At 46.7% G+C, this 12500-nt stretch overlaps 1 protein-coding gene across 2 annotated transcripts in view; it reads left to right on the forward strand.

Moving 5' to 3' along the window:
• Positions 1 to 12500, forward strand: part of exoc6b (exocyst complex component 6B) — a 141419-nt gene that overhangs the window by 40860 nt on the left and 88059 nt on the right. For both annotated transcript variants that reach the window (XM_080792738.1, XM_080792739.1), the window contains exons 7-8: positions 7054 to 7218; positions 9317 to 9385. In XM_080792738.1, coding sequence (XP_080648864.1) covers positions 7054 to 7218; positions 9317 to 9385 — 234 coding nt within the window. The remainder of the gene's footprint in view (positions 1 to 7053; positions 7219 to 9316; positions 9386 to 12500) is intronic.

The following is a 12500-nucleotide window of genomic DNA, read 5'->3' on the forward strand; positions in this document are numbered from 1 at the left end:
CAACCAGAGAGAGGGAGAGAGAGACATTGAATAACCAGAGAAAGAGAGAGAGAGAGAGCCCGAGAAACACTGAATAACCAGAGAGAGAGAGAGAGAGACAGACATTGAATAACCAGATATATAGAGAGAGAGAGAGAGAGAGAGAGAGGCACAGTTGTTTATGGGCTGAACAGTTTGTAGAATCTCCTTCCCTGTTTATCCTCATTTCCTTTTTTCTTCTGCTTGTGCTCGTATAGCCAGCCACCCTGTAACAAAGTTAAAGATGGAGTGCCAGCCAACATATTGGCCTTAAATGGCTAATGTGTCTAGTAAGAACAAAAGGATTCAAATGCACAGTAACTTGTAGATTGTATAGTGAACTAAAACATTTGCAATATTTGCCCCCCTGAGATGTAGAGTGGAGTAGGAATAAAGGTATTGGAAATTGGGAATATTGGAAGAAATGTAGTCAAGTAACAGTACTTCAGTATCTTTATATTTCCACCTTTTGGTGTTAGCATTATGTTATGCTTTAGCTATTGAAAAATAGCAGATCTACAAGCTCATAGCGCGCCACCGAGTGGCGCGCTACGAGCTTGTAGGTCTGCTATTTTTGAAAAATAGAGAACGACTGACACAGAAACATAGGCTTTTTCAGAAAACTGTCAGGATGTAGAAGACATCACCCCCCCCGGCCTCTGACGCACCATAGCTTCCACTTGACCTCCTGTCAGTGTCGTGCCGAAACCCCACTCCCACAGGAGGAAACAAAGGCCTGGGGACAAAAAGGTTCCTACCTGGACAGGACTTGTTAGTGCATGATGAGAGTTTTGGGAATTAATTGATTGTGTGTGTGTGTGTGTGTGTGTGGATGGGTTGGTGGGGGGGTACCTCTTCACAAATGGCTCAAAGGAATCTCAGAAGACTCCTACCGCGCACGCACACACGCACACACACACACACACACACACACACACGCACGCACACACAAGCACACACAAGCACACTTATTGAGGCCGTTCGAGGACTGACGGTGGGGATAAGTTGAAACACTTGGTTTGAACTATTTGACGTAACGGTTGACGTACGAGCTGGAAAAAACGGAAGTTTCGACGGTCAAAACAACATCGCAACAAAAGAATGAGAGAAATGCGCTTTCATCTTAGTTAGTTATAATCTCTTTGTTGTCGTTGTCGGCGTCTTTTTTTGTCCCCGGTCGTTTCTTCTCGGAGCGCCCCCGAGGCGGCGGGTTTCTTCTTTTTTGCGTCGTGCGCACGTTGGAAAAACCCACGAGACGGTTTTCAGTGACACAGAGAGGAGCTGTTCAGATGTCACTGCGGTTTGGGGACACAGCTGACCCCGTCTGTGGTGGTGGTGGTGGTGATGACCGGGGCTGCTGCTTCTTCTTTCTCACCACTTCAATCTGATGTCTCTCGCTCCGACCTCGCTCCTCGACCCCGTTAGTATACACCTGAGGCCCGAGTCTCTATACGACATGTCTTCTAAATCGGTTTTCACCGGAAAAGACGTGTTGTTGTGTATATATCGGTAGTTCTCAGACTTTTTCACGTCAAGGACCCGCCGAAATTTGATTTGAGTGGTGCAACGACTCCCAAGGAACAGCAATGACCGTGTCCACCTATACCTATGTTGCTCGTTCGCCTACCTATCTACCTACCTACCTACCTACCTACCTACCTACCTATGTGGCCATGAGCACCAGTATATGACTATTGAGTACCAGTAGGGGCGCTGTTGTGCCAGAAACAGAGAGAGATAGTATTAGTGCTGCACTGTTGCCTGCTAATATGAGAGAGAGAGAGAGGAGAGTTGCACCACTCAGTTCACACAGGTGTGATTTTTATTAGAGCATTAAATCCAGCTTTAAAAATAATATTGTTTTTATATATTTTACTCACCTGGTATAGAAACAAAAAGTGAGACAAACAAACCCCCGGGGACACTATACAGATGTGGAGGGCTATACACTTCTTCTTTTGTTTTTCGCGCTTTTCACTGGCACTGCACGGCCTCGCGATCCCGCCTATACGGTAACGGGAGGGAATGTGTTAATATGTACAAGATCGTGTCACACAATCGCTATGCGTTGTACACTTGTAAGTCTGTGCTATTTTCAAATAAAAAGCTGTGTATATATAGGTTTAATGTGGTTAAACCCGACCTTTATCGTAAGTAAGTCATTTTGCTGGGTGTATACCCCCCCCCCCCCCCCCCTGGAACCCCCTCAAGAATCCCAGAGCATGTTTATTTTAATGATCGATTGTGTTCCATTTATGCATGTCTTGTGTCCCGTTCATGCCATGGAGTTCTTTGCCAGGCATGCCCCAAAATGTGGAGTCTATGCAGATGTCGAAAAACATCAAGAACAAACTGTATAGCCAAATTAAGATCTGCGCTAGAATTGTCGGTAGGCCAGTTGAGGTTGAGGTTGTGCGTTCCTTGTCCCAGACCAAGAGCATGCTTAGGGCCCATTCATACTCCTATTTTAGAGCCGGATAAAAGTCGGTTCGGCGCTGTAGAGCCTACAATGTGACGTCTTTTGAGGTTCGGGGGGGGGCGGGTACCGTCCTAAAGTCGTCTCTTCGGTGCTAAAATTTCTGACGAGCCGAAATCATTTCGGCACTACAGCGCCGAAACAGCGGTAAAATAGGAGTATGAATCGGCTCTTAGACTGGCGAAGAGCATCTCCTCTGACCCCTTACATGTTTTTAAATGATGAATATCAACTGTTTTGCCCTCCATGAGGCGGTTTAGAGTCCCGAAATATATGAAGGCAAAAAGAACTATTTTGTACACCAGCCTGTTCTGCTTTTAAACCAAAAAATAGGTAAACCAAGAGGCTATGTTCTATTGTTCTTGTTCCTGTCTGCTTCTGTGATTTGTGTCCTGTAATGTACCTTGTGTAATGTATTGTTTATAATAATAATAATAATAATAATAGCTTAAATGTATATAGCGCTTTTCTAAATACCCAAAGCGCTTTACATAGGAACACCAGGACCAGACTTTATTAAGAAAAAAAAAACATAACAGATACGACAACAGTACAGGGTTAAAAAGATAAAAGGATAAACGAGGGAAGGGGGGGGGGGGACAGGGACATCCTAACCAGACCTCAGCTGGAGAAAGCTAGTTTTGAGTTCATTCCAGAGTTTGGGGTGCCGAAACATAGAAGGCCCTGTCCGTCCCCCCAGGTGTGTGCGGTACTTGGCCTTGCGGTCCTTCAGGAAGGTTGGCTTCACTGGACCTCATTGTTATGTCAGAACAGGCCAGCTCCATATATGGAGCTGGCCATACTGTCCTCCCTGTGTGGGGGGCGTGGAACGCATGTGTCGAATTTGAAGTCGGTGCAGGTTTTCGAGTTAGGTGGATTACAGACGTACAGTACAGTACACACGTATACGCACAGAGACTCGGTGCATTCATAGATAGAAGATATCTTCATGACTTCACTTGTGATATAGCATGTAATTCACACGCACGCACACACACACACATCTTCTGCCACAAAAACCGGCAAAATGTAGGTACCAAAAAACTCCTTGACAACACTCCTCCTCCATGGCCAAGAGCAGCTATGGCTAGCAACAATTAGATACAAAACACATTTACTCCTAATGTCTCATTTACTGCTCATTTTATGCCAACATTAGATGGCTCCAATTTTCCCTTCAGCTTTAATTGAGTTTCAAGTTGCACAGGCGTTCCTACGGCCAGTTCTATTAACCACACAAACCCCAGTGCATGAGATACTATTCTGAAGATGTCATGATAGGCAAACGTTATAGGTCGAAAATTGCCGGATGTTCAGAAGAAAGAGTGGCTTCACACACACACACACAAGCTCACGGAAAATGCGAGGACAAAAAATAAAAATGAATATGCTTGTGAAAAAGGAAACGCCAAAAGGAGGATCTTTTTGGGGGTATAGCTGCGATGCAAGTAAAATATTTCACACTTTCGCAGTGTTTTTTACCAGCCCTCCGAGTGCAAAAACAATGCGAAACACAGGAAATCACATTTTTGACCCTTCAAGATCTTTGTTTTGTTTTGAGAGAGAGAGAGAGAGAGAGAGAGAGAGAGAGAGAGAGAGAGAGAGAGTGATGTAACCCAGGCCTCCAGATGTACAGTGTTTGAACTGTCTTGACATTATGAATATGAGGCTAATGCACTATGCACTTCATACCCGGATCATCCTCTCTTCTCTTCCAAGTGGTTGGGGAGAGATTTAATAAGAATATTGCGTTGATGGTTTTATAATGCCTTTTATTGTGTGTGTGTGTGTGTGTGTGTGTGTGTGTGTGTGTGCGTGTGTGTGTGTGATTAGATGTGGATGTCTGAGTCCATGGTGTCTGTTGTTATTGTTCTATATGACTCATTGTGTGTGTGTGCGCATGTTTGTTTGTGGGCAGCAGATCAAAGATGGCATTGTATTCTCCTGCCTCGCTAATATCGTGTTCTTCCGGGCGCACGCACACACGCACGCACGCACGCACGCCCGCGTCCACGGCAGTTCTACTCGGGACCTTTCTCAGCCAATAAAGAAGGAGCAACATCAACAACGTCGACACATTGGGTGACGTCCGTCCGTCCGTCCGTCCATCCGCGGGCTTTTGGGGCGTTTGCTCGGCCCCGTATACAGGAAGCGCCGCCGCGGGCGTCCGTAAAGGGAGACGGCGTTGGAGTTGAAACGCGCCCCGCCCGACCGCCGACCTGGGCGTCGTTGGCAGAGCGAGCACCGCTTCTATCTGCCAAAGAAGCGTTTTTTTTTTTTTTTTCCCACCACTCCGGCAAACAGAATATAATATGAAGTCTTGAGGTGTGCGTGTGTGTGGTATACTAGTGCCTGGCCGTGGGAACGCGGAGCTTAACCCATTCTGACCTGAGATCAGATTCATACGAGGTTTCCACTGGACACACACTGGTCTGATTAACCCATTCTGACCTGAGATCAGATTCTAAAAATGTCAGTGGTTCTTCGATTTTTCAAAAATAGCAGACCTACAAGCTCGTAGCGCGCCACTCGGTGGCGCGCTATGAGCTTGTAGATCTGCTATTTTTCAATAGCTAAAGCATAACATGATGCGAACACCAAAATGGGTTCCCAATCAGAATGGGTTAAAGCTCTCCAGAGCTTCCAGACTATAAAGCACAGCCAGCCAATGGTTTTGTCTCCTGTGTGTGTGTGTGTGTGTGTGTGTGTGAGAGAGCGTTTTTTTTTTGTGTGTGTTCCATTGTTTTTTTTTTTTTAGGGTGTACCGTTAAGGGCTTTTCTTTTCTCACGGAAAGTGACTGACGCGCCTAGTGATTCGTTTTCAATGAGAGGCTATGGTTGCGCAGGTATAGGGGAAGGTCCCTGGCACAGTCTCATCTCCCATCGGCCAGGAGAGTTGCCAAGCCGGGCGCTCTCTCCCGTGAAACTCCGGTCGTTCGTGGTCGTTTCGACACACGCACGCGCCCAGGGCCCTGCGTGTCGGCTTTTTTTTCTTCTTCTACTCGACCCACAGGACAGTGATTTGACTTATTGCCGAAGCGTTGCGATCTTCAGATCGGTATAGTCACATTCGTTCGTGTGTTTCTCTCCATATTTTGTATTTGAGAACTGAGAATATTTCCGAAGCTTATACTGTGATCATGAAGTGGGTTTTTTTTTTTATCCCACAATGGAAGGAACACGTTATTTCAACCAGTTCCTTTCCCCTTCCCATCAGGCACCCCGGCTGGGGTTCTCAACAGGCCTAGAGTTCTCAACAGGCCTGAAAATGAACCCCTGGCCCTAACCTGGGCCCTCATCAAACCCTGTATACACTCAAGACACTGCCACCGCTGCCGCCACCCTTAGATCTCCATATATGGAGCTGACCTGTTCTGACATTCCATTATGTTGATCTGACCTCATCAAACCCTGTACACACGCTATCCATATATGGCCAGTGCCATGTATTACCAGTAATGTATATGGACGGAGCGGAATCATTTCAATGACGTCACACCATGGAAGCAAGCTGTTGTCTTGTCTTATCCACTCTGTAAATATAAGAGTATTAATTCTGGATAAATAGAAATCAACGAATTGACGAGATTCTCGACACTGTCGCAGGTGGGGGTTTAGTACTTTACCCATAATGTCGAGAAATCTCAACATTGGCACAAATTGAGCACTTGCTGTCGTGTCGTCTCCTTCCAACCTGGAATGTTAACTTGTGTTTATTTTTTCCCCCCTCCCAGACATAAACGGCAGATATTGTAACTCGGTTCTAATAGAGTTTGTCTGTTATATACTCGCGACCACATCCCTGCTGTTTCTGTTTATAACTGGGAGGTTGACGTATCAAAAAGCCCTTCTCTCTCTCTCTCTCTCTCTCTCTCTCTCTCTCTCTCTCTCTCCCGCAAAGCCCGGAGCATCACGGTACACTTAAGTTCCCCCCTCCCCGAAAAATGGAACTGCTTATATTTGTGTTTATCTTTTAGCGTCCTCCAGCTCAAATTCTTTCCGTGCCTCGGGGTCTTCTTGAGTCACTCTCGAACCTCATTTGCATACGACATTCCTTTCAAAACGGAGGATGTTTCGGCGCATCGCTGAAAGGCAGATGGGACAAACAAATTAGACAAATGAGACGCACCTGTTTGTATGAACTGTCTACAGCACATACGTTGTTTCCATCTCTGCGTTCGGGGGTCTTCACCTCCGATACTGAGTGGGGAAAAAAAATGGTTGCTTGAAAACCAAAGCTGCAACCATTTCTGATTATTTTAGGTGCATTTCTGTTTTCATGCCGTGTTCCCTATATGTAATGTAAATGTATTCCACTGTTTGACTGTCTTGTTTTTCCGTTTTGTGTTTCCTGTGAGGACTGCGGATGAACATTAGCAACTGTGCTATATCCGGTGTATATTTACGTCCATGTGACGTCCATTAATATGCAACTTTTTGTCATAATTTAGAAGACATTTGCGGTCTCAGGTCTCAATGGGTTGACCTCTAATTGTGTGTGTGTGTGTGTGTGTGTGTGCGCGCGTGTGCGTGCATGTGTACGTTATGCTGGTTTGTAGGCGCAGCACACGCACTCGCTGGACAGTTCGTTGGCCGTGCAGCCGAGGACCGCGATTGGTCGCCGCGGCAGGAAGGGCTGGATGGACAATGACGGACAGGTGGGCAGTCCAATGGCGGAACAGGACTCTGGGATTCTGGACGTAGAGGATGAGGAGGAGGAAGAGGTGCGACTATATATATAAAACTAAAACTCTGATTCTGTCAAAATGTTGTTTCGTCGTCCATGTTTTGTCCCCAATTTAGTCATCACGGCAAATGAATTCCTTCCCCACGCAGGTTTCTGTGTGTGTTGTCGCTGCTGTCGTGTCCTATACTGACTCACCTGCCAGAGAGGAGCCCCCACCGGGAGGACGTATAGGCCCCGCCCCCCCAGTCCGTAGGATTACATACAGTGACTAATATCACCCTCGCCACCCGGCTTCCCTCCCCAGAACACGTGTGCGGATCAGTGTTGATTTTGACAGCAGATTCTTAGCCTATTGAATAGTTTTCATTTAGTTAGTTTTAGTCACATTTTAGTCACCTATGGAATGTTTTTAGTGTTGGTCTAGTTTTAGTCGACTAAAAATCACAAGGTTTAATGTGTTTCGGCGGGCCTTGTTGCCGTGACTTCCGTCGTAAATGGCTCATTGTAAAATAGCAGATCTACAAGCTCACAGCGTGTCACAGCGTGGCACGCTGTGAGCTTGTAGATCTGCTATTGTCAGCACGTGTAAAGTGACTTGTCTTTTACAGTACTTATACTGGATTTCTTGTCCACACTAGTCCCTCTACTTTTTATTTGTTTTGTGAAGAATCGATGTATTTAGTCTTAGTTTTCATTTAGTTTTCGTCAGTGTAAAAAGGTAGTCGCCGAACATTTTTCGCCGTAGTTTTTGTCGACGAAATCGGCACCGCGGTGGATTCGAAACACACATCGTCCGCGCGCGCTACTTTAGCACCGCGCCACCCGAGCATCCCCCGAGTCATTCTCATACGTTTTCTCCGTCATTGGGATAAACTTCTTGAAGGTGAAATAATAGAGTGTTGCAGTCGCGCCCCCTTTCATGACGACGCCCGGCCCAGGAAATTAAGCCCATATTGCATTTCTCCTCATAGACATTTCAAAACGTTTTTATTTAAAGACCTCATAAGCGTCGTACGAAGCCAACTCTTGTCGTGACAAATCATGACAACAAACACAATGTTTTGGACCAAACAAATAATTACAAAGAGGAAAAACAACAAAAAAAAAAGCCTTTTTCGTCTTCTTTCTGATTATTTGTTCAGCCCGTTGTTGTCGTCGTCATGATTTGTCACGACCAGAGTTGGCTTTGTCCGCCGTGGCGTAAACGTCTTTAAATAAGTACTTTCTGAAGAGTCTATGAGGGGAAAACGAACGGGGATTTCTTTTCCGGGTCTCTCTCTCTCGGAGGGGGGGCGGGACTGCGACGCTCTATACTATAGTAAAATGAAATTGTTCCTCTTTTTCTTGTTGGGACCCTCCCCTGGGGGTCCCTGCACGGGCCCCCTGCTTCAAGAGCCACATAACGCCGCCGTAGGAAACAATGCGGGTGTGAATATTATTATGGACTCTGTAGCACGAAGCAGCACAACAACAATGGGCCCCACAGGGTCCTGTGTCGACCATGAACCCGACCGTGAACCTCCCCCCGGCCGGCCGGACCAGACGCACATCACTTTCTTCTTTCCTCGACCCATTGTTTTCGCTCGGCAACACATCGGGGAGACGCGGAGCGACACGCACAAGAGAAAAGAACGCTTAAATGACTTCAATAGATGTGAACTTGTCACCTTTTTACGGGCACTCGCACACACATACTGGACTCTCGGGTACCACTACTGTTTATTTTTTTATTTGACTTCCTGTGAAAACCTTGACACAACCTTGTTCTGGGGGCGAGAGACCTTGGGCTGGATGGAACAAAACATCCACCAAACGGCATGGAGGTGGGGTCACAACCTCTCGTTGCATTGTGGGCCGATGGTCACTGGTGACGCTGACCCTTTGCTCTCGCACTGTTAGCCTGTAGTGTGTTGCTTTAGGGTTTTATGTATTTATATTTTATTTTATTTTTTATCTACACCTTCCTCTCTTTCTTTCATTCTTCTTATACTGACTCCATCTAATGGAAGGTTCCCTCATGCTCCCCCTCTCTCTCTCACCCTTTTGGTGTTGGCATTATGTAATGCTTTAGCTATTGAAAAATAGCAGATCTACAAGCTCATAGCGTGCCCCCTCTCCCCCCTCCCCCTCCCCAGGTTCCAGGAGCACAGGAGCTGGTGGACTTCTCTCCGGTCTACCACTGTTTGCACATCTACACTGTACTGGTGAGTTCACCTCCTCCTTTGTCTTCTCCTCTCCCATGTTTTCCAGCTCTCCTCCTCCTCCTTCTCTCTTTCTTGGTTCCTCCTCTGCTCTCCTCTCTCCCTCTGCTGTCATTTTATAACTGAAATGTTTTCATCCATGCCCCCCGCCCCACCCCATAACCCTGTCTAGTCCCTGCTAGCACACACTTGTGTGTCTTCAGTAACAACACAGCGTGTCCACCGGTCTGCTCACTATATGTCTGTCCGTCACAGGTTGCAATTCAGTATTTTAGCTGTGACGTGAGCGCCCCCTCCTGAGATACTTCCGGGTCCTACTTTTGTGTCGCTTTTGTGTCCCCATAGAGTTATACTGTGACGCTCCGTCGGACTAAATCTGAGACGAAAACAACCACGAAAGTCTCCTTTTACTTTGGTATGACTTGGCCGGGGGAATCGAACCCCCGACCTCCCAATCTCTATAGGCGGGACACTCTATTGATTGAAATATTTATTAACAGTTTGCAGAATTACAGTATACATTTCAAGCACAAACTCAATACAAAGACTGTTAACTGTGAGTGGACGACCCACCAATTAAGCATTACACTTGTTTACAAGAGGGTCCACCATGTTCAATTCATCAAAATATTTAGAGACGTATACAAATAGACACTTCGATATAGTCAAAGAACAGATCAGGAATTCATCATAATGGAGGTAAAAAAGGGGAAAATAAACATGTACAGTGTACAGTGCGTGTGTACTACTTTACGGTAGTTTTATATACACTTTGACTACTTCTATATTCATATCTTTATGTCTTAACAACATGAAAATCCTGGTCAGGGAAACGTCTCACCAAGGAGAGAAGGTTATATATAAAAAAGCGAAACAATGTTTTCCGAGTGTTGCGAACCGGCAGTCGAGGGGACATTACGATTTGACGTGCAGTAAATGAGTTAAACCCTATATATTTTTGTGTGTAGTCCCCCAGGGCTGTGTTCTAGGCCACCCCTGTTTTTTTTAGCCCTACTCCAAATTCCGCTCAACGGTACACACTAGTATAGGTTCATATCTGTGGCGATTTGGTTGGATTACAAAAATGTCTGAGAAAGAGATGTATATACTGATACAAAGATGCCAAGAGGCAAGTGACACAAAAACATGAGGTGTGTGTGTGCGTGTGTGTGTGTGTGTGTGTGCGTGTGCGTGCGCGTGTGCGTGCGTGATGAAAAATGAGACCCCAGGCCTTGTGCCTGGCTTCTTTCCAACTGACCTGCTTCAGGGGTGTGTGTGTGTGTGTGTGTGTGTGTGTGTGTGTGTGTGCACAGTTGCGCGCGCGTCTGGTTTATGTGTTTGTGTGTGACTGGAAGTGAAAGCGACATGGGCGGGGTGTTGACTGGGACACGACTGGGTTTCTTGAACATTTGGTGTGTGTGTGTGTGTGTGTGTGTGTGTGTGTGTGTGTGTGGAGGCCTCCGGGGGTTGCGACTGGGCCAACACGGTCAGATGGGAGACTGTGTGTGTGTGTGTGTGTGTGTGTGTGTGTGAGGGTACAGGAAGTGCATGAACTGTGACAGGAAGGAGAAAGTGAACAGGCGAAGGAAGAGAACGGGGTTACTTAAAGGCTAATAAGCGGGGCGAGAGGAAGACGGAGTGGGGAAAGGTCCCGGAAGAACGATGGAAGTGGCGGTATGGGGGACAAGAGGTGAGAGGAAGGACAGAGTGAGGGGACGAGAGAGAGAGAGAGAGAAATCACACTCGTGTGAAGTGAGGGGCGCTCTTATCAATCATATACATCACATGATTCCGTGCTCGGCCAATCAAATCGACGACAAATGTTTTCTGCCCTCGCTTTTTTTTTTCTTCATCCTCGATATGTTTATAGGCCTATACTTTGCTCACAGCCAATCGAATCGTCGCTATGTGGGGGTGACTGATCATCAGCCAATTGAATCGTCGCATTTTGTGTTCACACACAAACGGACCAAAGCTGCGCAATGGGGGCGGGGCTAGCGGCGCGCCTCAAAAAAGGAGAGAGAGAGAGAGAGAGAGAGAGAGAGAGTGAGGTACAATGATAGATGGAGGAATGGAAGAGCGAGGTAGAGAGAGGGTAGCAGGGGTGAGATAATGAAAGAGAGACAGAAACGGAGATAGAGGTGTGTGTGTGTGTGTGTGTGTGTGTGTGTGTGTGTGTGTGTGTGTGTGTGTGTGTGAGAGGAGGGGGGGGGGGGTGATGGATGGATGGATGGATGGATGGATGGATTTTACTGATTGATTGATTGAATATATATTCAAAGATTTGTGCCGCATTTTTGCTATTTTCCAATAGCTATAAAGCATGACATAATGCTAACACCAAAAGGCGTTCCCGCCCCCAAAATGGGTTTTAAACAAGTCAGTCGACAGCGAGAGCAATGCTAAAAGGATAACGCACAAAAAAAGGCCCCGATGGCTTGTTGTTGTTTCCCTTGTGGTCCTATAGTATACTCAATTCATCAGTAACAGGATGGATGGATGGATGGATGGCGGGGCGTGCACAGAAAGTGTAAAGGGTGGAGAAGGTTCTTGGTCACAAGAGCGGAAAGTATGCTGACCAGCTGGTATTATCCGGAGTTTGGTCTTTGGTCGATATTCTTCAGTTTTGGGAGCAAATTAAGAATGTTTTAAATTGCAAGGTTTAGTTTTAGAATCTCATACAGACTAGATTGACAATTAATAATCGGACGGAGATTGGTGCTGGCAAGGTGCCTTTATAAAAGGAGGGAATGACGTCACAACTAGGTAGGCGTGACGTCAACCCTGACAGTACCCCCCCCCCCCCCGCGTAAACAAAGTGCTCGTGCGCCTCGACGTGCTCGTCGAGTAAGGAGAGGGTCTGTAGTCCAGAGGTCTGTAGTCCAGAGGTCTGTAGTCCAGAGGTCTGTAGTCCAGGCCGGAAGGCTGGAATTGCCCAGGGTGGGTAGATGGCTGGAAAGATCCGGAAGGCCGAGGGGAACCTGAGAGGAACCCAATGGAAGTTGGGTCCAGGGAGAGAGAGAGAGAGAGAGTGTGAATGAATGGAGGTATTGGTGAAGGGGGTGATGGATGGATGGAGGGAGGGCAGGAACGGAGGTCTGGAAGAGAGAGAGAGAGA

This window comes from Protomyctophum bolini (assembly GCF_963924005.1).
Source record: "Protomyctophum bolini genome assembly, chromosome: 20".
In the NCBI taxonomy this organism is placed as follows: domain Eukaryota; kingdom Metazoa; phylum Chordata; class Actinopteri; order Myctophiformes; family Myctophidae; genus Protomyctophum; species Protomyctophum bolini.